Below are 27,792 nucleotides of genomic sequence, written 5' to 3' on the forward strand. Positions count from 1 at the left end.
TTTGGATGGTTCGATAAATAGCTTGTTTTATCAGATGAATGGAGAGATGGATGAGACTGAACATGATGTTTGTGTGCAGTGATGACACTGTTGTCTTGCTGAACCCTGGTCTGGGCGACCGGCTGGTTTCCACCGCTACGGATCAGCAGATCTCTTCCTATGAGGAGCCAGAGGAAGTAAAGGAACAGCCTGTTCAGTGGACCGTGGCAGAGGGCGAAGGTCACGAGCAGGGTCACCGGCTCATCCTCAAACACCCCAAGGTATTAAAAGCACATACAAACATGCTACCATGGTCTAATAATATATTCATGAGAATGACATCTTCACGATAACCATTAGCAGGTCACATTTATCCTCTGTTCAATTCGATATTTTCCAGTTAACAATAGAAATGAAAAAGTATTTTTTTCCTTCTCTCATCCCCTCTGAGAGCATCCGTTTGTCTCTCACGTGAGCTGCAGCCAGAGGTTTTTAACTATTGGCAGAAGCCGCAAGCCTGTGGTCGTCTTTTTCCTGAAATGGAAAGAAATTTAAGACGCCTCTAGTGTCCAATTAAAACTACTGGAAAAAAGCAAAGCAGCAACGCGCGTTGGCAGACTGGCAGAGGCCAAGCCGGCGTTAATAACGGCAGTAAATTTAGTCCCAGTGTGTCTTTGAGGTTATAATTGGATTAATCGTCTGTGGATGTACCACAGAATGACTTTGACCTCTGACCTCCAGCTTCCTGCTTTCTCTCTCTTCTCTCTCTGAAGGCTGTGAGGCAGGTGACATGGCACGGGAAAGGCGACTACCTGGCATGCGTCATGCCTGATAACGGCAGCAGCCTCCAGGTGGTCATCCACCAGGTGAGCAAACGCAGGACGCAGAACCCATTCCGCAAGAACAAGGGTCTGGTGCAGTGCGTGTCCTTCCACCCCATCAGGCCTTATTTCTTCGTGGCTACGCAGCGCTACGTGCGAGTATACAACCTCATCAAACAGGAGCTCACCAAGAAGCTGATGGCCAACTGCAAATGGATTTCAAGCATGGCCACCCATCCAGGAGGTACGTAACTGGACGTTTCTGAAAGGGTCACCACCATCTCATTCAAAACCTGACTTGCTTTCTTTCAAAAAAGATGATGTTTTGGAGATTCATCTATGAATTTCCAATGCAATGAAAGCATATGAAGGCTGGCACATTTACTGTTGCTCAACAAAATTTTGTTCATAAAATCAAGTCGTTTTAATGGGAATTGTGTCTGAACATACTGTCGAAAAAATTCACTATGTAGATTCTTCAATTTTTCATTATATATTAAAACTTAAATATTCTGAAATGATCCATTAAATACAGGCTGTTTGAAAAGCAGTTATTCAGACTTTATAGCTTTGGGTTTTTATTACGTCGTCATTATATAGTTCATCAAATTTTGATTGTCTTTCGTCTGTATTTCATGATTTTTTGATTGTCCTGTCTTCTGAAGCCTTGTTATAGTGTGTTTTAAGGAACAAATTGAAATTCAGGCCATAGCTCTCAAATCTCATTTGTTTGTGTGAATTAAACTTTTAAATGTGCCAGGTTTGTTATTGTTGATAGCTGCTTCCAACCAAAGTGTGAATTTAATTTATATAAAAATTATAATATTGCAAAAATAATTTGTAAATACAGTTTACATCCTGCAAGTTTAAAAGAACAAAATCATGAAAATCGAAATTGGCACCCGTGTTATTTAGTATTATTGATTTATTATTATTATTTAGTATTATATACATATTAATATACTATTTATTTATAAATTATCTTTTTATTTTTATACTTGTTTATTTTAAAGTTTGTCATTTTATTTTGTTTTATATATATATATTTCTATTTAGCTTTATTTCATTTTTTTGTTTTGTTTTGTAATTTTAGTACTTAAACTTATTTGTTTTCAGTTAAATGATTTTTAATAGTTTTACAATAAACAATAAACCACCCTGATTGGCATGCACACAGAAAAAAGTTATAGTCACTCTTTTGTTAAATATCATGTTTATGGTGAACATCATGTTTGCTAGCAATTAGTAGCAGATGCTGTATTTCTTGCAACATGACTTTTTTGATGGTCAATCTAAGAATTTATCCTGTATATGTGTTACTATCTTAGTTTTTGCACTTTTACTTATCTCAAGCTTGCATTTTGAACATTTTATTTGAATCTTATTTGATGCTTCCATCCAGCATTTTTAGGCTAAAAATTTACATAAAAATATGCTGATATAAACTTGATGTGAAATACCACTGGTCTGTCTCATAACCAAATGTGATGAACAAAGTTAGTGTTATTATGTCCAAATGAGATTTGAGAGCTACAGCAGAGAAGATGATTTTGAGTGAATGGTGATTTAAATGTTGCTCTGTTGTATGACTTCAGATGGCTCAAGTCATATGGATTACTTTAATGGTGCTCTTTTGTACTTTTGGAAGCTTTAGAGATCCAGAATAGGCTTTGAATGAATGGAAAATATCAGCTTGGAGATTTTTAAAAATATTTTGTGTTAAGAAAGTAAGTCATTGGTTTGGAATGAGATGAAAAAATGAGAAGAAATTCATTTTTGGTAAACGACTATGAACATTAACCTCTTTTGGTGACCTTTGAAATGAAATCTGGCAGCTTTCTTCTGCCTGTTACGGTATGTTATATAAAAGTGAGTGTTTGGAGGTGACCAGAGGAAAGTTATTAATAATTTAATATTCGTCTTGGTTTCTCAAAAATGTCCCTAAAGTGACATCAGTGAGCACTTTCTGGATGTCAGATGTCATTCGTTTGCCCTCTTTTACCCATTTTCCACAGGCGACAACGTGATATGCGGTAGCTACGACTGTCGTCTGGCCTGGTTCGATCTGGACCTGTCCACGAAACCGTACAAAGTTCTCCGGTGAGTCAGCACGAGCAGGTTTTTATAATTTGGCCAGTCTGGGGCAGACTCAAGGGAAATTGTTGGTAATGCTGGCCTGTCAAATGAATGAATGTCTCCTTTTGGGACTTGGAGAGGTTCTGTGTAACGTCCCTCTGCTGTCGGGGTGCTGACGGGTCTGTCTTGTGTCTCTGTCCATGCAGACATCATAAGAAGGCTCTGAGGAGTGTGGCCTACCACAGGCACTACCCGCTGTTCGCGTCCGGCTCTGATGATGGCAGCGTCATCGTCTGTCACGGGATGGTCTACAAGTGAGTCTGATCATCTTCCTGTCCGGGTTTTGTTTCACTTTCTCCCAGTGTCATTTAGCCTGCTGGGTTCTCTCTCCGTTCTTTAGCTGTGTTTTGAATAGCATACTAGCGGTAAATAATATGCATACTGTGCATAATGGCGTAAGCTAATTTTCTCAGTTTATTATACCTGGGTGAGTATGTGCAGTATACAGTAGGGTTTATTTCAAGGAATAATGTATCCCACAATGCAGTGTGCTCAACTTTCCATTTCCAGTGTAACAAATGAACTAGAAGTAATATTAGATGTAATTTCTAGCATCTTTCAGTGGGCTGTCATGTGACAGGGAAGCATACTACTGTTTAAAAGATTAATTGTGTAATTATGGATTCTGTTTCACTTCTTTTTTTAAATCATAGGCAGTATGCAGTATATGCTGTGCTATATTTAACTTGAAATCATTTTGAACTGTTTAATATAATAAATATGAATAACTAAACATGCAAGTAATTAAACATTATAAATGAATGTAATATAATTTTTTGCAGTGATAAATATTAAAAACATAATGTTTGTGTTTAATGCTGGCTAGTTTAAATATATACATTTTAATAATATATATATTAGTTACCGTTTTTGCAGTATGCAGTGATAAATGTTAAAAATGTAATGTTTATGTGTAATGCTGGATAGTTTAAATGTATAAATATTCATTAGTAAATATAAATAAATGTAATTTAATTTTTTATTAATTAATATTTATTTTGTATTTTTTTTTTGTTTTTTGTGAACCAATTTTTTTAGTTGATTTGTTTGAATATATATTTGATTGTAAATATTTTAAAGTTTTATATATTTCATATTTAGTTCTTAAGTTGCATCCAGTCATAATTTTTGAATTAAAGGTTTGATTTTATTCTTAACTTAATTGTGTCTGAAATGTTCACAAAAATGTAAATTCTGTATTTTTAAGAATGTTGATAACCAAGCAGTTGCTGGTAGCCATTGACTTCCATAGTATTTTTTTTTTCCATACTATGGAAGCCAATGACTACCGGCAACTCTTTTAATTCAAGATTCAAGATTCAAGATTCAAGATTTTTATTTGTCACATACACAATTATATAGAGCATATATAACCAGCAGTGAAATGTGAGTCAGGTCCGCTCCATGGACAGTGCAATTATTAAAGAATACAACACAGATGAAAAAATATACATAAATTAGCTATGAAAGAATGAAATAAAAGTAAACAATAAAAATATAAGAATAAAAATATATATAAAGAGATGTATACTGTAGAATTAAATATATAGTGAAAATAATGTGCATGAAAGTAAAACTGTAGTCTTAAATAATAAGATACACAGGAATGTACAAGAGGCAAATGTGCAAACATTGACACTTACAGTATGTCAATGTGAGGTAGTGAATGATACTGATAAAGTGAATATTAAGTGGAACATGAAGAATGTTAAGTCAGGGCTGGTTTTGAGTTTAGGAGCCTGACGGCCTGGGGGAAGAAAACTCCTCCTAAGTCCTCTCAGTTTTTGACATCAGGCTACGGAAACGCTTACCAGATGGCAGCAAAGTGAAAAGATGGTTACTGGGGTGAATGGAATGATTATTTTAACAGCTCTTTTTTTGCAGCGTTTTGAGGTAGATGTCCTGCAGAGAGGTGCAGCAGAACCCTGAGATGCGCTCAGCTAAGCGCACAACTCTCTGCAGGGCTTTGCAGTCATGACTGGAGCTGTTCCCATACCACACTGATATACACTGAATTTGTTAATTTGCGTCAGGTCAAGTGCATTGCATTGTGGGAAACTATAGACTGTGCAGTGTAATCTGGTTATATACTGCACATTTTAGTGCATATAGAAGCCTTGCATATTATGCACAGTGTAAATACTACATTAATAGTGTAAGTAGTACGGTGATATGCTGTTCTGAACACTCCTGTCTCTCTTAACATGGTGTAGTTCTCTTGTTTCTGTCTTTTCTTCTCTTCGGGCACACATCCAGTGTATCTGCAGGGGTAGACTATCATTCTTGCAGTTTGGTCAGGAACGCTCTTTGAGCGGAGCTAATGATCCATGTACGGTGGAGGGCAAGCGAGATCTGGGTGAAAAGCCTTCATCAGCTGGCCTTAATAGATCTCTTTATACTCAAACTGAGGATGTCATGTTATTTTTCCACTTCTTACTTTCCCCAGTCAAACTGTTGATGCATATACAGCAAACCATATTTCCAGAATTCACTGTTTTATGGCCTTTATGGCCCTCAGACAGTTGGAAGAAATGGCCAGCAGTTTTAACCACAAAATTTGGATAGAGAAAAAGAAACTGTTTTCACTGGGATGGGACTAAGCTAAAAATAAGATTAGAAATAGTAAGTTAGACTAGATTAGTGAGGTCTGCTAGCAGTTTACATATTTTTTATTCTACGTTTTTATTTGAGCTTGAATATTTAAGAGTTAAGTGTTAATGTTGAAATTTAAAATTGACTTGTTGAATGTTTTTTTCCAATTTAAATACATCTTTGATAAGCAAGCATACGAACTTTTGATACACATTTGATAGAAACAGTTTGTGAATTTTGTTTAAATGGTTACATTTATGGTCAAAATTACATATTTTTATAAACCATTCTGACAGATATTTGTTTTTACTCTAAATAAATTATTATAGTGTTCAGAATGTAATAATTTAATAAATATATTATTTAAAAAATAAAAACAATAAAATCTGTGCATAAAAGACATTTAAAATATCTTAGCATTAAAATGTAATACATTTAGTGATTTAATAATAAAAAAAAAATCTGTACATGAGACATTTCTAAAGTTTTCAGTATTAAAATTATACATTAATTATTTACAAATATTTTTTAAATGCACAATAATATTAATTTAAATGTAATTTAAAATGCACAGATTTGGGTTTTATTCATTGTATTACATTAATACTGAAAACATTAGAAATTTTTATTCAAAATTTTATAATTAGTAATTGTTTAAAAAAGAATAAATAATAAAAACAATATGCACATAAGACATTTAAAAAATTGTAGTAAAAGATAATTTAATATTTCAAAATTGAAAACCATAAAATCTGTACATAAAATACGTTTTAAAGGAAGCTGAAATAAATAAAGGCATGGCAAAATATTTCAAAGATGGTTTTAAAGTGAACTTCATACAACAACAAAAAAGTTTGAATCTGTTATGTTTAATAAAAATCAACTTGTGGTTCATAAAATTGCCCGTAGTTGAAGAAACATCCATTGGCAGAAAAGAATTCAGGCATTTAAGAACTGTTATTGAAGTCAGACTTCATGAAAATCATTATTCAGAGCTAGTTGTGAAAAACACTAACCGTTCTAATGCCTGTGTGTTAATCCTACAGTGACTTGCTGCAGAATCCTCTGATTGTTCCAGTGAAGGTTCTGAAGGGTCACACCATCACTCATGACCTCGGGGTCCTCGATGTGACCTTCCACCCAACCCAACCCTGGGTGTTTTCCTCAGGGGCCGACGGAACAGTCCGTCTTTTCACCTAGAGAACGAAACGAAAACAGCCCTCCATCAGGAGCCGTGACCTCGAGTTTTCGAAACCAGAAATTACACGCCAGTTACGAGTCGATGAGGTTTTTTAGATTTGCTGCTCTCTGAGGACATTGACATGTTGCTGGCAGGAATCAAGTGCCTGATCTGATATTGAACATGTCATTATAATATGTGTTTTGAGCTATGTTTTGCCTTTTTTATGTTAGAAGAAAATACATCCAGACGCTCACAGATTCCCACAGGACTCAAGTGCAGTGTAAAAAGAGAGACCGGTTTGGTTTCAAACCTAAAACCGTGTCCGGTCAGAAAGGCCCGTTTCCGTACTGGGCTGTCAGTGCCCCACAGCAAATCAAGCCCAACCGCTAATCCTTGGACAAGGAAGCTGAATTTGAAATGAAACAAATGTGTGACATTGGGCCTTGCCAAAGGAAACAAGACATGAAACAAAACTGCAGACGTCTGTCCTTCACTTACACCTCCTGATGTTTTCTTAAACCACCTTCTGAATCGTTTCATCCAAAAATGGCACTACCATCAACTCCTACCAGCCACAACTTGTCACTTTTTATTTTTTACCTCTACCTGTTCAGTTGTGAAACCTTTACCAGTTGTAATTCAGAGACCAATTACTTTTTAATTAAACATGGTGTTTCTTGAAGAGTGTTTGGAGTTTGTTTTCTCTTTCTCTTCTGGTTTCATGCCGCAGGTCAGCGAGGGTGATTTTCAAGACTCCTGAATTATATGCAGCGAGGGTCTGGGAATTGGTTTCGTTTCCTTTATCGAGAGGCCCAGACGCCGCTGATCAGACGGCGTTGTGTGTTATAGATCATATTTCGTGGAGGCCGTCCACCTGCGGGTCCTTCTCTCAACTCCAGACATCGGTCTCAAGGCTGTGAGCCTCTCCGTGTAAAGATTGCAGTCCTTTGTTAATTTACCAGTATCTCCAGGGATGAAGCGTTTGTACACCAGTGTACATCAAACAATATTATCTCAGATTACAACACAAAATTGCTTGCCAAGCATGAAAAGTACTGTAATATTTTATGAGGTATTTATATTGAAATACCTCCATTCTCCAGTAATAGGAGTCTTACTGTGTAGTTTTTATATCGCAGTAATGGTGTTTCATAGTATTATTTTCAGAGTTAAATTTAGCATAAAGTAGTTTATATTTAATCACCATGATTTTTTTTTTTTTGTTTTTTGTTTTTTGTTGTTGTTGTTGTTTTTTTTGTTATTATGTTTTTTTGGTTTATTAAAAAAAAAAAATGATTGCTGATGAATAATATGGTGTTGTTGGGTTTTTTATGGTGTTCTAGTTTGACAAGATGCCCAAACCTCCTCTAAAACCAGCCAACAGAGACCAGTTAGGCTGGTTTAACATGTTTTTTAGGGAATTCTTAACAAAGGAATTGAGATTTGAATAAACTGTTTATAAGAATAGTTACAACTCAAAATACTGACTAAATGAGACACATTTTAGTGAATTTTAGTTAGTTGATTATAGTGAATTACCGCACAATAGGAAATATGTTTCACCCTTTCCTCATCTCCTCTGTCACGTGACGTTCTGTTCTCTATTCTTATTACTCAGATATATCTTCATCACTATCACATTTAAATGATGTAAAACATGCAAACAGCCTTTTGGATATGCATCTACCAAAGTATCAGATCATTTTACCACCTCGAATCTTGAAAGACTCATCTTGTTAAAGGGGTCACATGACTTTGCTAAAAAACATTATTTTGTGTATTTGGTATAATGAAATGTGTTTGAGGTTTAAGGTTCAAAAAACATTATTTTCCACATACTGTACATTATTGTTTCTCCTCTATGCCCTGCCTTTCTGAAACACGTAGATTTTTAAATGCGTAGTGACAGAAATGTTACGCCTTACCATACTGTGATGCCGTGTCCCAGCGTGACAAGACAAAAACAATAAAACCCATTAGTGTGATGGAATTTTTTTGATCCTTTGGGTACTTAGTTTCTGATTATAATTACTTATACTGTCTTTTTACGCGTTGCGTATCGTGCTGTGTAAACATAAAACCATGTCTGCATTTGTGATCGGAGAAAGGACAAACAAGCACTACTCTACACTGCTTAAAACTCACGTTTGAATCATCAGTGGCAAATTCTTTAAATATAAAAAACGTACTTACAGGCTCTGCATCAGCATTATTTGTCAGAACACCGGCATTGTAGGCTACTCTCCCAGGAAACAGTCATCGACCTCCGTAAAATGCATTGCACACATCTAAATATTTGGTTTGAACTGTTCTGGATCAGTGTTGTAAATACAGATTAACCACTGATTTCTAGTCGTGTCCTCTTTTGGAAGGCCAAACAAAGTAGTTTAAATTTCAGAATGAAACACAGTGTCTTCACAACATGGTGGCGGCAGCAACAATAAATATACAGCGAGAATAAAAGTAACACCTTTCTTTGCGTGAACATTTGGGCGGTGTTATGGAAATCTTCCCACATCTTGATGTAGACATGTGGGGGCTGGTTTAAAAGAGGCATTTTAGGAGGGCGTGGACAAGTCTTAACTTTTATAAAGAATATCTCTTTTGGTTTGAGACTTTAGTCTTGACAACTTAAGGGATCTTATGTATTCACAAACAGCTTGTGACACTCCAAAGAGAAAGGAAAACTTGAAATCGCATCATATGACCCCTTTAAAGCTAAAATGTTATATTTTCAAAAATGATCCCTTTTTATGTCCGCATACACAATTTTGATCATATTCCATATTAGTAAATCATTATAATACAAGATACATAATGAGAAACACATATAATTGGTTTGATTCCCCGGTCACACGATCATTTGTCATGTGACAGACGCAATGAACGGCTGTGGTATCTTATTATACCAAACATTCTTATCCAGGAAAGCGCTTTTACTTTTATTTCGCACTGATTCAGGATTAAATTTATGGTCACTGACAGATTGCCAACGAGATGACCAGTCAGTGCTGAGTTTGTCAGTCGATCAGTTCAGCCAGAGTTGACGTCGTTCACTGTGCCAAGCCAGTGGAGGGCAGCGCGTGCGTCTTGTCCTGGAAGGCGGCCCGTTTGTCTGGATATTATTCTGTTATTTATATGATTAGCGTCCAGTACGCCAGGCACATTCTGTTTAGGGGATGTCAGTTATCTAAAAATAACTTCTGAAATAGTCATTGTCAGCACTCCAGTGGTTTTCCCTCAACTCTACAAAAACATGAATGCGGTAGCAGTAATTCAGTGGAGCGTGACTCCTGTGCTCATGGAAAGAGTCAAGCCTGATACACAAGAAATATGCCTATCTTGGCGATTATATTTAATGTTGCTAAACCGGAAGCATGGCTGACTTTTTGCGAATTGTGGAAAACTGGCTGATGAATTTAGTAGAGAAGGAAGTCTTTTGTGAGAATACCTGCTGCTTCACGACTGTCAGTGAAGAAAGATGCTTTTTGCCCTGAGATGGTGTAGTTACGACATCTACCAGCAGGTCATAACTGATCCAGGCCAACAAGCTGGAACTTTTTTTTGTCTTTTTAAAATGTAATATAAAAGGCCCATTCACACAAATAATAATCATGTTACCGTCAAATCCTGTTCTTTGAACACTGCAGCACGCGCTTTAATGGGATAGTTAACCCAAAAGTAAAAATTCTGTCATCATTTACTAACTCTCAAGCCATTCCAAACCAGTATGAGCTTCTTTTTTTCTGTTGAGCATAAAACAAGATATTTTGAAGAATGTTGGTAACAAAACAGTAGAAGGTAGCCATTGACTTCCATAGTATGGAAAAAGTACTATGAAAGTCAATGGCTACCGTCAGATGTTTGGTCATCAACCTTTTCAAAATATCTTTTTATGCTCAGCAGAAAGAGAAAAAACTTATACAGGTTTGGAACAAATAGAGGGTGAGTACATATGACAGAATTTTCATTTTCTGGGTGAACTATCCCTTTAAAGTAGGAAGAATTTTAATTGGCTGACATTGTTGTAATACTTAGTATGGCCGTTCACACCAAGAACAATAATTATATTAGGGTCCCCACCAACACGCCAAAGTGTGTGCTGCAATTCTGTCATATGATGCTTTAAATGCTTGAGCTCTGAGATTCTGGCTGTTAATAATTTTATTGTTCATTTGCTGGAAATGAAAAATCTTTGTGAAAGTGATTCCACACTCTCAAAAAAAGGTACAAATGCTGTCACTGGGGCAGTACCCTTTTAAAAGGTACACCTTTGTACATTATTTACCCCTGAAGGGTGCAAGCACCTCAGAGGTACATATTAGTACCTTAAGTGTACATATTACTTCTTAAAATGGTATATATATGTACCTTTGTATCTTACATTTAGAATGATTTTTAGCCAAAAAAAAATAAAGTAATTTTGTCCATACAATACAAATCAGTGGGGTCCAATGTTGTTTTGGGCTCTTTGAAGCTAATGAAGTGGCAGTGGGGATGCCACATAAGACACACTTCTCCATTGTATCTTGTTTCCACTCTTGAAGTTCTCTACAAAAAAAACTCAAGGGCCTGTTGGCTATACCACATTTATCAATTAACACCATCAGTAGTCATGGAAACGTAATAATTGATTGCAGCTGTTCATGTCCGTGCTTTTTTCTGGCGGGTCATTTATATCATTGTGCACGCGGAGGAAACATAAAATTATGTTTAATAAATGCAAAGGGATTTTCAAAATTCGCAGTACAACCAAGGAGGTCGTAAAGCGTCTTGATTGACAGGTCTGCACGAGGCTCGAGAATTCTGGGGCGTAACGATTGACATGATGACGCGCAATGCCCCCGTTAATGCTCATCTAGACACGTGACACGCGTTCCAAACCCCAAAATGGCACAAGACTCAATCCAAGGAAAAACTTCCAGTCTGCAAGATGACATCATAAGTGCTCATGAGGACTGGGGTTGACCTCATAATGACTTCCTCCAGTCGGGCCCCTCTTAGCAGACTTGTCAGACACTCAACATAGACGAGACATCAGAGAGCGTCTGTCCCACCATTATAAAAAAAAAAAACTGGTATTTTACAAGCTCCACTAGACAGTGGACAGTGAATTGGGGTTTTGTTAAATTCAGGTTATGCACAGAGAGGTTTCATGAAGTGTTCCGTATATTTTGCATCCCGGCACTCCATAATTGGAGTATGACTTCAGATGGTGGCATTTAAACTGTCTGGTAAGAAACCCTTTGGAGGCTCTGGATGTCTATCATGGTGTGTCTCGCCCACAAGTGTGTGTGTGTGTGTGTGTACCTGTGGTTTTCCTGTCAGTGAAACCCAATAACAGTCCCATTGCATCATTTTGAATAGTTTCAGAAGAAAATGGATGCAGTCTTGGCAGTCGGTGAGTGTTTCCACTGCTTTCTCTTAACCATTTTCCTCCTCTGCTTTCCCTCCCCGCAGGGAAAACAGTCAAAACAAACAGCAAATAGTTTCACATTCCAGCATAATTGGAAAAAATAAGAGTCCCTGCCGCAGCTCCCGGAAGCTTAATTTGGGATAGCTGCTGAGAGCCGTAAGAGTACAGGCTGGCCATGTTGTCAGCGGGTTTTCTTTGGAATGCCCCCACGTTCTGACCTGAAACCCCAGCAGCCCACCTGAACAGCAGCTGTGCCAGTTTTCCAGATACACCGATGGGTTTTTAACTCGAGTAACCCACAAGGTAACCGCTGCCTGAAGCTTTTCACTTAATGAAATGGCATCCTAAATTGTACCCCTGAGATTGTCACTTCCACCAGATTATTGCTAAAAATAAATAGGAATACATGTTTTTCTATTGTCACTCCAGTCAGATTTTTAATAAAAATTTCATTCTTATTGTTTTCATTCACATTCATTGTGAGGAGCTATAACATTCTGCTAAACATCTCTTTTTGTGTTCCACGTCATAAACATAAAGGTGAGTAAATGATGACAGAATTTAAATTTTTACATGAACTGTTCCTTGTAATATTGCAACTGGTAGAGGCTGCTTCCTGGCAAGGCCACCAGACAGCGCCACCTATTGGTCATTATGTATGTAATGTTTGACCATGTTTACATGAGTTTGGCTATATTGAAACTGATGTTGGACATTATCAGTTTATTTCACCTTTACTCTAAATTTACTCTTCCTTTTCTACAGAAATGGTGCTGGTTCTCGGTATACCTCTAAGCAAAATTTCCACTGATTTCAGAGCCAAACGATGACACAACCTGCCGTCAAATAAACATGCCAAATCACATCTTTGTTTATGAGGGTTGTGAGTTTTGAGATCATATTTTAACATCCAGCTGTCTAAGCTGCTTTTGATGCAACGGTCAAGTTATTCAAATATATAATGAATAAAAATTCACTGTAATCAATTTGCACAAAATATTTGTAAACAAAATCATGTTATATTAGACAAAGAGTGAAAATAAAGTCAAGCCACTGTAAAATGTGACAGGCATGGGAACGGTCCATCAACTGAACATGCTGCATTACAGCACTTAGTGTTTCCATTCTAGACAGTTTCATTGATTGTAATGCAAACAGTCTAGTTGTGTTTAGTCTTGGTAGACTGGGTTGTTGTTGCTGAAATCTTCACTTGGCTACCAGAAAACATCTGGTTTGTGAACAGATTGGCCACCTGCACGGACACCCTGGAAAAGAGGCCATTGGAAAAACCTGTTATCGTATTGACTACAGTGCCCTCAAACTGTGTATTTACATGCTCTGAAATCATTTCAGATAAAGGTGTTGATTCATGTAGTATATTCTTGTTTCAGTTGGGCTGGAAAATAAGAGTTTGAGAGAAAATTTCACCTTGAATATTTCAGGCTAAATCGTTGTTCGGAGAAGTTTTGAGAAAGATCTAATTTATATGCTCCAAAGAACAGCACTACATTTATTCAGAAACATTGCACAAGCTCTTACGGAGTGAGTATTTTGAGCTGTAAGTGCAATGTGAATATCGAACCTAAAGACCCAGAGCTTCAGCTCACCTCAAACCCACTCCAATTATACATAAAGGGAATATCTCCCAGAGCGAGTGAGGTTTGTTAAATGGAGTTTTAGCCTGAACAGAGGCGGATTCTAGAAGGATTGAGTGTACCAGCAGACTAGTCTGTCCATTTTATTATACTGGCTGAACATTGTGACTCATGTCAAACATCTGATCCTCTGGCTTCCAAACCTAATTATTCACATTCAATGTTATTGAAGTACCGCATGTAAATGATACCAATGCTGGACCCAAAGCCTTAAAGTCAACATGAAATTGATTGAGAGTTGGTTTGAACACTTGCTGTGAACGATTCATCGGTGAATGGTGGTTTTAATATTGGATGAAAATGTAATAATGACTTTACATTTCAGCAAACATCAATTCCTCTTATTTTTCAACTTTCTAGCCACTTTTAGCATATTCAATATCCTGTTACAGCCAAAAAATATATCCCATTATGAAATAAAATAGCTGCGAATGCATTTTCTAGTTGACCAGCTATTCCAAACTTTATTCTTTAAGGTAATACTTATCTACAAACTGCAAAGTAACATACCAGCAGTTGAAAAATATAGTTTCTTCTGGCTTTTATTGTTAGTAACATTGATAAAATGCTTTTACCAGGTGAACTTCAGTCATGTCTGGGTCAAACGTTTACCCACGCGAGTGCACTTGGCCCGTCAGTAAGGCTTTGGTCGTGAATATGACAGGATATTTTTTGTTGCAGGACTTTCAGGAGCAGAGATGATGCTTTTACGTGACCAAATGAGAAATCCGAGCCTGAACATTCAGCGTGCAAAGCCAAAGATGGATAGATGGTTCTTTTTGCGTTTCAGTCATTGAGTCATTCTAAACGGTAGCAGCCAAACACATTATTGACACAGTGAAGGCACATTAATATTTCCCTAGCATCTTATTTGTGAAACTTTGATATTCTTTTTTGGAGTTCCTCTGCATGAGGCTTTTTCATTGGAATCTGGAGGATTTGAAACTCCAAGACAAGTGGTTTTCAAAGGCGTCTGGTCCTGATGCAGAAATGCAACCTGGTTTATTCGAGAAATCAATGCAGTCACAAGCTCAGTGTTAATGTATAAATAAACCAGTGTAAATCTCTTCTTAACCACAAGCCAGTACTCAGACAGAATTCTTTATGTTGTGGGCCTTTAACAGATGCTTGTTTCCATATATGGCTCGATTTAAGCTAGAAATAGACTAAACGCCTCTTTAATCAAAGATCCTTGAAGTTAAAATGGTATTCGCACCACATTGTACTTCTGTAATGTGACCTTTTTGATTCAAACCGATTATTCAATATGAAAAACATAGGGTGGGCTGTTTATTTTATTTTCTTATTTAATTAATTGTTATTTTATTGTTTTCATTTTAGATTTTATTAATGTTTTATTCTCTTTTTTTTTCTTTTGGAGTAACATACTGATGAATCATTCACAGTAAGATAAGAAATGCATGTCATGTTAGCTTGAAAATGGCAGTGAAGTTATTTTAAGATAAGGTGATTGTAGCCCAATTCAAATTGAAAGGCTTTATCAATACCTAGAAGCACAGTGAAATCTATTATTAAGAAGTGGAAGGTATTTGGTACAACACAGACCCTCTCTGGTTCAGGACGTCGCTCTAAACTGGATGAAAGAGCCGAAGGAAACTGTTCAGAGAGACGACCAAGAGGCCTACAGCAACTCTGAAGCAGCTGCAGGAATTTATGACAAAGAGTGTTCATTGTGTGCATGTGACAACAATATCACAAATTCTCCACAAATGTGGCTTGTATGGGAGGGTTGCAAGAAAAAAGCCACTCCTCAAGAAAGACCACATGCAGTCACGACTGAGCTTTGCCAAAACACATCTTGAAGATTCTGAGGCAGATGAGACTAAAATTGAATTATCTGTCTCAACACTAAACGATATGTCTGGAGGAAATCCAATACAGTCACCATCCAAATAACAGCATTCCTGCAGTAAAGCGTGGAGGACGTGATATCCTGTTATGAGGTGTTTCTCTGCAGCAGGGACTGGAGCACTTGTCAGGATAGAAGGAAAAGGGGCTAAAATACCATCAAATTCTTGAGGAAAATGTTTACCTTCCAACATGACAGTGACCCAAAGCACACAGCAAAACTGATACACAGTGGTTGAAGGTGAAAAAGGTGAATGTCCTTGCATGGTCTACTCAGAGCCCAGATTTAAACGCCACTGAAAATCTGTGGAATGACTTGAAGACTGCAATCCACACACATTCACCATCAATTTTAAATGAGCTTGAGCTGTTCTGCAAAAGAGTGGGCAAATATTGATATTAATACAAGTATAATATTTATACAGATATTATTAATACTAAGTCTAGATGTGCAAGGTTAGTAGAGACATATCCCAAAACACTAAAGACTGTAATCAAAGCAAAAGGTGGTTCAACAAGATACTTACATAAGGGGCTGATCTTTTTTTCCAACTCACTGATTCTGGATTTTTATTTTTATTTATTTTTTCTGACATGTTGGTGTTCTGTCTTTCACTTGAATGTTATAAATGGCACTGAGTAAATACAGCTGGATGAAACAAAAACTGTGTATGTCCACATTTTAGGCTGCAAAGCAACAAAATGTGATTATTTAAAGGGTGGGTGTTTCCTTTCTAAACCCACTGTATATTATTGATTATTCTTCTGTAGGAAGGAGGAGGAGATGCTGGGATGCTCAGATCCCATTGATGTAGCAGCACAGTATCCAGCAGAGGCTGAACTCCAGACTGTAGTTTCACAGATCTTTAGTCTGTCCATGCTGACAATGGAGCCCTTCTTCAGCTTTGAAGACTTTGGCAGATGCTCCAAAAAAAGGAAAAACATTCCTGTTCTTTTTTTTTCTCTTCTTATTTTGCAGATTTTATTTATCCTCATGGAATCGAGCAAAAGTTTGGAACACAAGGTATATTTTTGAAAAAGGTGTGTGTACATATATATAATTTAGTGCCTGTATTTAATCATAATGAGTTTATCAGCTGTTATTTTGAACTGAAAACTTCCATTAAGAATGACATCAACTATTTTTTATCAATAATTTGATTATACAATTAGTACTTTCTGATATGACATAATTTGTCATGAAATAAAATAAAAAAAATACTAATGAGAATAACTTTTAAAAATTGTATAAGAGTATGTCATTTTTTAAATGTTAATTTTAAAAACAAGGAGATGTTGTTGTCAGTCAAACCTCCAAACTTTTGGTATCTCTGAAAAGTCCAAAATGTCTCTTAAACTGACTTGAGGACATAAAATGTATAACCTTATAAATGCACTAAAATCAAATGTCCACATAAATGAATTGTTGAGTGCCTGGAGGTTAAATGCACAGTAAAGAGAGAGCACAGGAAATGATGGGAGAAAGGAATCAGGGAATGTCTCTACACCGAATTTTCCACATAAGCACCAAGGCCCAATGTGCTCTAACCTCTTGGCCACGTCTCTGACATTAAAGATCGCTAAAGAGTACCAAAAGAGGCCAGCCAGATCTGATCCTCCTTGACCCCAATTTGCCCCACCTGCAGAAAGCCAAACGCCGGGAGTTTACGGCTGTTTAATTGGAGGGAAAACAGTCCTGTGAACTGCTGGCAGTCGCCTTCATTCAGATCTGTTACAAATTACCACTAAATAGAGGAACCTTTTTTCATTTTCCCCACACATGTGCTTACAACCCCGCGATGACATCATGGCACTCTAGCCGTGCAGACGGTGGTGGAAGCGAAACCGCACCGAAATTGAGTTGCCTGAGCTAATTTGGAGAAAAGTAAAAGGCTGTTCTCTGGTTACTTTAAGCAGCACATCTGATATGAACGGGGAAACTTTGAAGGAGAGGCCCGTCGGCAGCAGTCTCTTATTATCTGGACACTGTAATGCTGACCTGTAAGTTTGTGTTTGTTTCAGCAGAAGCACCAGGAGACTTTCTCACCTACTCTGGCACGAGTCAGGCAGCTTTCCCGTGTGTGTCTGAGTTTGTTTTTCTGTGATTCTGAAGGTGGTTTGCTGATGTTTTTCAGTGTGTGGTTGATGATGTTGTTTTGGGCATTTAAGAGCCTTGTTTTACCAAATAATCCCTGTAAAGAAGCCGCAACAGATATAAGCCGGCAGGCTAAACAAATGTTAGTGGTTTTAAAACCTGGGACACTTGTTGACTAATTTTGTTGTAATACTAAGTATGTTCTTAAAGGGATAGTGTAATCAAAAATCATTTACTCAACCTGTATGACATTCCAAACCTGTAATGCTTTATTTATTTCCAAACGTGAACATTTGATCCTCCCAGCAGTCGATAGCAGTGGTAGTGACACACTTTCAGGCTCAAAAAAGACGTAAAAGTGTCATAAAAGTAGTCCATATGGCTTGAATGAATTCGGATTAAAGAAAATTTGTGCATGTAATATCGACTGTGACATTCATTGACATTTTTGTTTTGGTGTTGCACAAAAGAAGATATTTTTTAAAAACACTGAGGTCCACAAAATAATTGGACCCAGTGGATTTCATTGAATAAATAACAACAACAAAAAATAATCAATTTTTCAAAATATCTTATTTTGTGTTCCACACACACAAAAAAAAAAAAAAAAGAATGATTTATAGATTTGGAACCACGTAAGGGTGAATAAATCATGAGAGAATTTTCGTTTTGGGGTGAACTATTCCTTTAAGCAAGTATAATATTATGCGCTGTCTGTTGTGTATATAACCTGTAAGTGTTGAGGTTCACTCAGGTAATTCGGGTTGTAATTTGAGGTTTGTAAAATTCTCCACACAGGGTTAGTAGATTATAAAGGAGAGGCCATCCACGATAATTGAACATCATTAGTGTTTAGTCACATATTCAGCCCTGCGGTTCTGTTGCTGTGCTGTTTAAAATACAGAAAGGTCATACAGTAGTTTAACACAACTTGCAATAGCATTTGTGGCTCTGGCTGAGATTACACGTATCCCATGATTCCCCAGTACTGAATTCTCTCTCAAACAGCACTTGTGGGAGTTTTCATGTGGAGGTTTAAGGATGTTGTACAGATTAATAACTCCTTTTTTAGGTCGTACCTTAAACACTAAGCTCTGCCGTGCGGGTTTGTCAGGGATATGTTGAAGTATAAGCCAGCGGGCGATAAAAATGCCTCAGTGCCCACGTCCTGGCTCGCGTTGCCTTTTTTGGCACCAATTCCTCTGTAAATTGACATCGGCATCTCTCTGAAAACAGGATGTGGGGAGCGAGTTAAGCAGCAGACGGATGACCAGCACTGGCCCGGCTCCTGTTACCCTGTTTTCTCCTCTGTCAGCCTGCTGCTTCACTTATGACGGTCGGCCCGCCTGCAGGGAATGGTCTGAAAGCGTGTCTGTCTGTCACAGGCTGTGTGCACGCGTCTCCGTCTGTAAGCTTCAGTTCTAAACTTAGCTTGACTGATTAAAAAGAGAATCGATACAAACAAAACAATCAATTTGAATATTAACAGGTAAAAAGGTCATAAATAGTTAAATATTTCACTATACTATTGACATTAGACAATAGACTGTTTTTTTTTTTTTTTTTTTTTGGACGAATATGGACAATGGACAGATTTCCAGTTGAAATTGAAATGACTGGATTTCGCTTGAGAAAATTCGTTGAACAATGGTAAATGTCTTTAATAGCCTACATAATGCACCAATAATCAAATGGAATATTTACCTATAAAAAGGTCATATAGGCTATAGTGAAATATTGTTATATTTTTTATATAGATTTATTTAGATCATTTCATTTAGTTTAAAAAAAATTTTTTTTTTATATGTAGCCTGTTTATGTAGGCCTGGTAAAGTTTCACTTAATATTACAGTAGGTACATCTGGGTTTGGCATTTGAACAAACATTATATGAAGTATGGCCTTTTCATGCTAAACGAATCTTTGCACAAAAAAAGTCCTTTCAAAATATAATGTTTCAATTTTTCCTCACTTATCCTTCTCTCCAAGCTGATCAGCATTCTCCCGTGCCTCCGTTCACCTCAAGTCATCTTCAGTTGTTGCGAGACCCCCTGATTTATTCCCCCAAAAACCTTCCTGCTCCGGCCTGGGGCTAATCCCCACCCCAGCTGTGGGGTCCCGCCTGGGTCATAAATCTGAGCCCCTAAATCCTTACCTGGACAGTGTTCAGAAAGTGCATTCCCTGCAGGAAGATGGGGGTGTTTGTTGCTGAGATGAGGAGGAGGGAGCAACATGATCCTTAAGCTAGCCTAAGTGGTTTGCACCAGCGCAAATCCATGCATTTCTCCATTGCACACTACATCACTCACATTCAGATGGGAAGCATTAGGAAAGTGTTCCTTAGCTCTTATTTTTTCCTTTTCTCGGCTTGTTGATCAAGACAATGAAACAATGTATTTTCATATAACAATGCATGTGGGGAATTGGCCTCGTCCCACAGGGTTAAGTAGTATTCCTTCGTCCTGCAAGGTTGTGATTATCAATGTACTATATGAAGTGTTCCGGAAGCGTTTTTACAGCATCCGTGTTCTATTTGTTTGTTTTCCTGCTGTAGCTACTCAACCAATAGATTGTGGCCTACATTTAAAAAAAGAATGGTGTAGAAACAATTTTCACTTAGTAATAGCTAGTAAATTTCATAATTACAAAGAAACAGCAAGTAACATTTTAACACATTTAAAATTGTTAATCATTTAATTTTGAAGTAGAGATAATGAAATAGTATTTTTCTTATTAAATGTACTCTAATAACCTTCTTAAACAATTTGTTAAAAGTGTACAACAACTTTTATAAGGAAGGAGAAAACACTTCCTATATCTTTTTTTATTATTGACGTCAAAAACTGTGCACCCAATGCCATTTTTATTCAAGCAATGCCAAGGTTATGGGTTCGATTCCAAGCCAGGCAATGCATAAACTGATGAAATCTGTACTTTGAATGAAAGGAAAGTCTCTTTGGATGATGTGGCTGCAAAATGCAGAAATGTAAAGTCAAAAACCATTAACAAAACTACACAAAGTTCAAGAAAATATGACCCAGACTACATTAAATACAGCTTCACTTCCAATAAGGGTTAAAATGGTTTGTGTCGACCACACTGTTGTCTGTCTAGTAAATTATTGGCAGCTGAGAGCATGAAACTATTGAAATTCTAGAGACATTTAGAAACCAAAATGGTCTATTCAGTATGTCATGTTAATATTTTTGCATAATTTTGCATATCATTGTCCTTCATGCTAATATCAATACATCAGTGTTTGATTTTAAGGCATTTGGTTTCTTTCGTATGATAAATTAGTTAGCCTATGCTGTTTTCAGACACTATGCTGATCTGCGTCCTGAAAAAGCTAGGTGTCTCTTACAGGCGGAAAGACTGTTGTGTCAGTCACAGATTACAGCCTGAGGGAGCTGAGGCAGGCCATTGAAAATGAACCGTGGTGTTTGTTGGACCGCAGCTCTCTGGCCGGTAAGAAAATAAGTTAATGGGTGCTTTGAGCTTCGAAGCAGGGGATGGTCAGACCCCCTACAGGCAGTAGCGCTAGTCTGAGGAGAAGATGGTTGGCAAGACTGGCTGTCTGTTGTACATTAGTCACATTTCATTTCAGATGGCCTATACAATTATACTGATGGAGGGGGAGGGAGTGACTGCATTTAAAGCTACTGAATGTAGTCTTTTTTTTTTTGCTACTTTGGAGCCCCCTACAGTTAAGAGAGTGGAATTCACTGTCGTAATTACAGCGGATAGCTGTACACATGCATTTGGCGTAAAGCAATCCCATGGAATAGGGCTTGGGCGCCGCGTTGCATTCTGGGACGTGGCGGCCATGTTGATGGCGTCGTGAATGTAAACATACAGCAAGTCGAACGAGAAGAAACAGAGTTGGGAGAAAGAAAAAAAATGTGTTAAATCGCGAAAAAAAGGTTGTGGGATTTACAGGGATACGCTAAGTAGGGATGCCAGGGATCGGTATGTGGACAAAATCGGCACTATTAACGGTTTGGATCACTCTGAAAATCCCAACAAAGAGTGGAGCACCGACGACGACTTGCTGCTGCACTTTTGCATTACAGATATCTTCAGCTCCCTTGTTTGTTTTGTGAGCGCCTACACTTCAGAACAGTTCCGAAGCTACAAGTCATTGGAGTCTCATGTGCAGTTCACAAATGGATGGGTTAAGGAGCTGCAGATCATAAAGCCGGCAAACAGTATACAGTAATCCGGACAAAGGTAAACTGCACTCCGCCTAGTTGCTAGTTTAGTAACCGTTAGTGCTAACAACTATTCACATGTACTTTTAACTAACTTATGTGTTTCAAAAGTTTAGTTAGTAGCTGTCAACCCTCCCGTTTTTTTTTCCGGGGTTCTCATGTATTTGAGCTCTTTTCCCGCTGTCTTCCCGTTGTAGTATTTTCCTGTAAAATATCCCGTTAGCCCTTCCATCGGACCTGTCAGTCTCTGTGCTGTTGTCCTGTTGCTACACAGTTGCCCTTCCAGCAAAACAGATATTTTCAAACCATCGTTTTGCTTAACGTTACTTGAAAGCAACCTTAGCGTGATATTGGCCTTTTTAAGATAACAGCGTGGTTGTTGTGAGAGCACAATTTCACACCAATGTAAGCAAAGTCACGTTAGACATAGCTTCACAATCTCGCTTAGTTAATGCAGCAGTTTTGTAGTACGAATTTTTGCTGTCAGCAGAGGGACAGCAACAGAAAGATGAATGTAGAAATTTTCCGTTTTTTTGGATGAGTAGCCCAGGAAATTTCCCTTATTTTCAGTGTTTACTTAAGATATATAAATTAATATTCAGATATTATACCTCACTTGGTCTCCGTGGTCGCGCCTCCAAGCAGGAAAGCAGTGGCAAGTTAATCCATTTTTTTTCAAAGGGCGATTATGTGTTGCGCTATTACACCCCACAATACAGCAACGGTTTACCATGGTTGAAATAGATTTTTAATTAATCAAATTAAGACACACGGCTGAGAGGGAGTATGTCTAAACACTGCGCAGTAGTCCGAGTAGCAGGAAAGGAGGCCATCAGCATGGCGGCCACGCCAAGTAATGACGTCACGACGCCCAAGCCCTATTTCATTCTGGCTCACCAAACTTACTTCCAGAACAGACGTTTGTGGGAAACGCGGGAAATAAACAGCAGCCATCCACCTTATTAGAAGTCGGTGTACCATCAGAATGATTTTAAAAGTGACATTTCAATGTAAAAAACTAATCCAAAAAAAGTACATACTATTGCTTTAAATGTGGGGAAATAAATCACCTACATTCTGAGTAAAGAATACAAATATTGTAACACTTTACAGTAAGGTCACTTCAATTAACTTTTAATTCATTAACTAAAATTGGGCAATACATTGGTTACAGTATTTATTAAATCTTTGTTAACGTTGGTTAATAAAAATGCAACTGTTCATGTTAGCTCAGGTCCATTAAATAGCTACAACTTTTGATGTTAATTAGTAAATGTTATTATGTTATGGTATGATTCACTGAAGAAGGCTTACTGCCGAAACATTTGATTGTTCTCTGCTGCAAAATTAAAATAAAGTGAAAGGTAATTAAGAAGATTAAGCAAGTTCGGATCCCTGATTAGAATATTATATGTTGATTAATCTACGCACCCTAGACTTAAGTTGAGCGCAGTGAACTTTATTTTTTTATGAATTAGTAAATGTTTAAATTAATATTAACTAAGATTAGAAGTATTTTTCATTGTTAACTAATTTTAACAAATGGAACCTTATTGTAAAGTGTTACCCATTGGTGTTTTAGCTAATTAGTTAGCAAATAAGACATAACCTCAGACAAGCTGTCATTGTTTTGCTTTAACTTAGTTGTTCAGTTCGGTTCCTTGAATTTTCTGTAAATTAATCAGTTGAAATAAAGCTCATTAATTGAAATAAAGCTTAAATAAATACAAATATTACATGAAAATCTTAAAAGCTTAAACAAAAATGTGATATGTTGCTATGGCAACTAGCTATATTAAGTATCATTTGAAGTGCTAAAATTACTAAAACTGCAATAAAAGTAAATCTGCATAAAGCTAAATAGAAAACATTTTAAAATTAAAAACAAAATTAAAGACAAAAGCCCCTAAAACTTATGCTGAAATGTAAATTAAATCGAAAAATATAAAAATAAAAGCTAATTCATAACATTACTAAGTACTATAATAGTATATTAATAATATTAAAATAACACTAAAGTGAACAGGTTTTTAGTAGTTGTCACTACTATAAATAACCAAACTTAGTGTGTATGATGTAATTACTGTGCACATATAGCCAGTGTTTAAGTTCTGAGTGCCACATCATCATCATCAACATCCTATTGCACAATGAGGAAATAATAACCCAATTAGATCATGACCTGGAGTTTCTTCGGTGGATAGAACATCTGTGAAGTCCTTCTGCGACCGCACAGGATCTTTAAATTAGAGTTTATCCCTTCTGCTGAGTGGGCATAAATGCATAATGACAGGCCCCTCTCACTGCTGCTGAGGCAATTTTCCTAAAACTCACTCAAAATTAGTCACATCTCCACCATCTCAAGAATTCATCTGCAGGCTTCTCCATTCATTCAGTTTATCACTTTGTTAGGTCATCATCCAGATTCCAGCCCCCATTTCTCCTAAAACAAACACAACACATGCGTTCTTCATTACAGAGGTGCTGGTGATAAGTTCACTCATATCAGTGTTTATAATAATGTCTGTATGAAACAACAATTTTTAAAAAACGTGTTAATGCACTTGCAATGGAAATCCAAGATGAGTTTGTTTCTTCGGACTTGGAGAAATATAGCATTACATGCTCACCAGAGGATCCTCTGCTGTGAATGGGTGCCATCAGAATGAAAGTTCAAACAGCTGATAAAAACATCACAATAATCCACAAGTAATCCACATGACTCCAGTCCGTCAATTAACATCTTGAAAAGCGAAAAGCTGCATGTTTGTAAGAAACAAGATATTTTTAACATTTTAAGATAATTTAGAACATGAATTTTTGAAGTAGAAAGACTGTAATGTTGTATTAAACCTTTAAAGAAACCAGAAACACATTTTGCCATTTAAAATGCACAATAAATAAAGCAAGTCACAATTAATAGCATGTTTCCCATGTTCTAGTGCTGAAGGAACATCCAAACCTCACTCTCTCACACTCCTGCTCCCACAGCTCAAAAGCTGAGAACAATCAATTTGACAAAAAAAAAAAAAAAAAAAAAATGAGTAAGCAAAATCTTAACAATTATATCAATTTACTGCAGTTGTAAACTTTAGTGGAAATGTAAAACCTGAAGTATGTCTGAACCAAATACAATTCATATTGAATGCAATCAATCTGGCCACCTTAAGAGAGTCATGAGGCTTTGCTGAAATGAGTCGTGGCCTCTGGAGAGCTCTTAAAAATCGAGTATCACACTTAAGGTGGTCCGGTTCAAGGCAGCGTGCTAAATGGGAGGCAGATGCTTGTGCGTAAGCACTGGCTCATTCCCGTTGAGTGCCTTTGGATACAAATATGAATCCAAATCTGTCAGTGCACATCAGTCACTGTGCACATCACCTCTCGCTGAAGCAGAAGATGTTGAGATGTTCGCAGATTCACTTCTTTCAGACTCCTGAGGGCTGCATATTTTGAAAAAAATGAGTTAATGTCACAAAAAAAAAAAAAACATATTTCACCCCAAAATAAATAAAATAAAGCACATTTTAGGACTGTTAAGAGTTTTTTGCATTGTGACATTTTCTTGACCATTGAGCTTATTTTACCTTGCATCCATTTTTTATGTAATCAATTTTAGATTCAAACAGTTTTATATTAAAATAATCATATATTATGTCGAACAAATACTTTTATATTTAATCATCTGTGTAATGTATTATATTTGTATTATATATTTTTGCATTAATATTTTATTAATATATTATTTTATTATATTATTATGATATACTTGTAGAATGTAGAATCATGGGTGTATATATACATACCGTATACAAGCAAAATCTATAATTTTTGTAATATTTAATATTAAACTATAATATTCTTATTCATATTACTATTTAAACTGTCATATCTTGCCATGATAAACAGCTGTGTGATTTCAGGTTTTCCGGATTTAAGTGGAAAATCCCTAAGCCAAGTTACACAACCGTAAATTTATATAATTATAAATTAGGCCTATATATAATTATTACATATGTTGTGTAAAATTAATATATTACAATCATTTTAATATAACAGTATATTATTATTAATGTTAATTTATTAATAATGTTTTATTGATAGATAGATAGATAGATAGATAGATAGATAGATAGATAGATAGATAGATAGATAGATAGATAGATAGATAGATAGATAGATAGATAGATAGATAGATTTTTGCATTATTTTTTGTGTAATAAGAAATTGAGTGGGAATGAAAAAAAGTGTTCAGATATTTTTATATCGAATAGTAGTTTACATGTTTGTTTGTTTGTTTGTTTGTTTGTTTTGTCAGTTTATTCGTAATAGTGAGTGTAGTAGCTACCTTAAATGTACTTTTTGCACAAAAAACAAAACAAAACACAAAAAACCTTGAAAGTTCACTGAGGTCAGACGCTATATGACCAGCATTTCTTTCTGTTCCTCAGACAGGCTTAGACGACCTTGGCCGGTCCTGCTTTTGACTGACTGCATTAGACTGTGTTTTGTTCCGAGACTGAAAGGGATACCGGGCTGACGGCGGCCTCTCGATCCCGCTGAAGGATCAGGTACCGTTTAACAGCGGAACCGAGAAAGCCACAGATTCCACAGCGCCCCTCAACGTGTCACGGCGAGAGGCAACAGCACTGCTGGGCTCAATCATTGAATTTCTCTCATGTTTGCCCCCTGCTGACACTCCCAGTGCTGCTGACTCCCCTCGATCCATCTTCATCGGCCGGCGGAGCCCCATGACCCTCTGGATGGGGCGGCCCAGGTAGCGCAACATCACAGGTCTTTAAAAAGCAATTCGTTCGTGGGAATGGTGGGCAGAATTTTTCGTTTTGAAAGAGCTATAATGTGTTGTGTGCTATTGTACATGTGGTTTTGATTTCTTTGTCCCACGTTAATAGCAAAGGTCAACCTGAAGTAATAACTTTAGTCTATGTGATCAAATGAAAACGGTCAAATTTAAGACATTTGTTGCTTGAACAGTGAAATTGACCTCCAAACTAATTATTTTCCTATATTTATATTAAAATATTTTATATTATCACAAAATAATTCATCTTTAATTGTGAAGTATTCTAAAGTATTCTAATCTAAATATTCTAAATGCTGTTGTTAAATATACAGTACTGTTCAAAAATGTGTGGTCGGTAAGATTTTCTTAATATTTTTGTCTCTTATGCTCACTAAAGCTGCATTTATTTGATCAAAAATATTGTAAAAAAAAAAAAAACAGGAATATTTTGAAATATTAGTACAATTTAAAATAACTTTCCTATATTAATATATTTTCAATTGTAATTTATTCCAGTGATGCAAAGCCATTACTCCAGTCTTCAGTGTCACACGATCCTTCAAGAATTATAGACTATTAATATGATTTGCTTGTGGAGAAACATTTCAGTTGTGCTGAATCTTTTGTAACATTATAAATGTCACTTTTGATCATTTCAATGCATCCTTGCTAAAAAAAAGAAAAAAAAAGTATTAAATTCTTTCAAAACCCCCAAAAAACTTACTGACTCTGAACTTTTGAATGGTAGTGTATATAGGCTAACAATCAACATCATGTCAAAAGCTGTTGAAACAGATTTCTTCTGAACCCGACATGCTCCTTAAAGAGACGGGCAGAAATAAATGACGTTTTGGATTTTTAACTGCGGTATTCAAGGTTGCAATGAAAATATTATTGTCCTGTCACTGACAGAAATATGAAGGCCAAACAAAAGGAGAACTTGACCGTTCAGGAAAGAGTGTGGTTTATACCACTGCACTAAACATTTCACGATCAAATTTGATTTACAAACTGGCCCGTTTTGATGAGATGATT

At 36.6% G+C, this 27,792-nt stretch overlaps 1 protein-coding gene across 1 annotated transcript in view; it reads left to right on the forward strand.

The window, feature by feature from the left end:
* Window positions 1-7,393, forward strand: part of LOC109112404 (ribosome biogenesis protein bop1) — a 76,915-nt gene extending 69,522 nt beyond the window's left edge. The window contains exons 12-16 of the mRNA XM_042776310.1: window positions 80-260; window positions 753-1,044; window positions 2,816-2,900; window positions 3,083-3,190; window positions 6,575-7,393. Of these exons, the coding sequence (XP_042632244.1) occupies window positions 80-260; window positions 753-1,044; window positions 2,816-2,900; window positions 3,083-3,190; window positions 6,575-6,728 (820 nt within the window). The 3' untranslated portion in view covers window positions 6,729-7,393. The remainder of the gene's footprint in view (window positions 1-79; window positions 261-752; window positions 1,045-2,815; window positions 2,901-3,082; window positions 3,191-6,574) is intronic.
* The last annotated feature ends 20,399 nt before the right edge of the window (window positions 7,394-27,792 follow it).

The sequence above is a fragment of the Cyprinus carpio genome, chromosome A19 (genome assembly GCF_018340385.1).
Source record: "Cyprinus carpio isolate SPL01 chromosome A19, ASM1834038v1, whole genome shotgun sequence".
NCBI classification, from domain to species: Eukaryota; Metazoa; Chordata; class Actinopteri; order Cypriniformes; family Cyprinidae; genus Cyprinus; species Cyprinus carpio.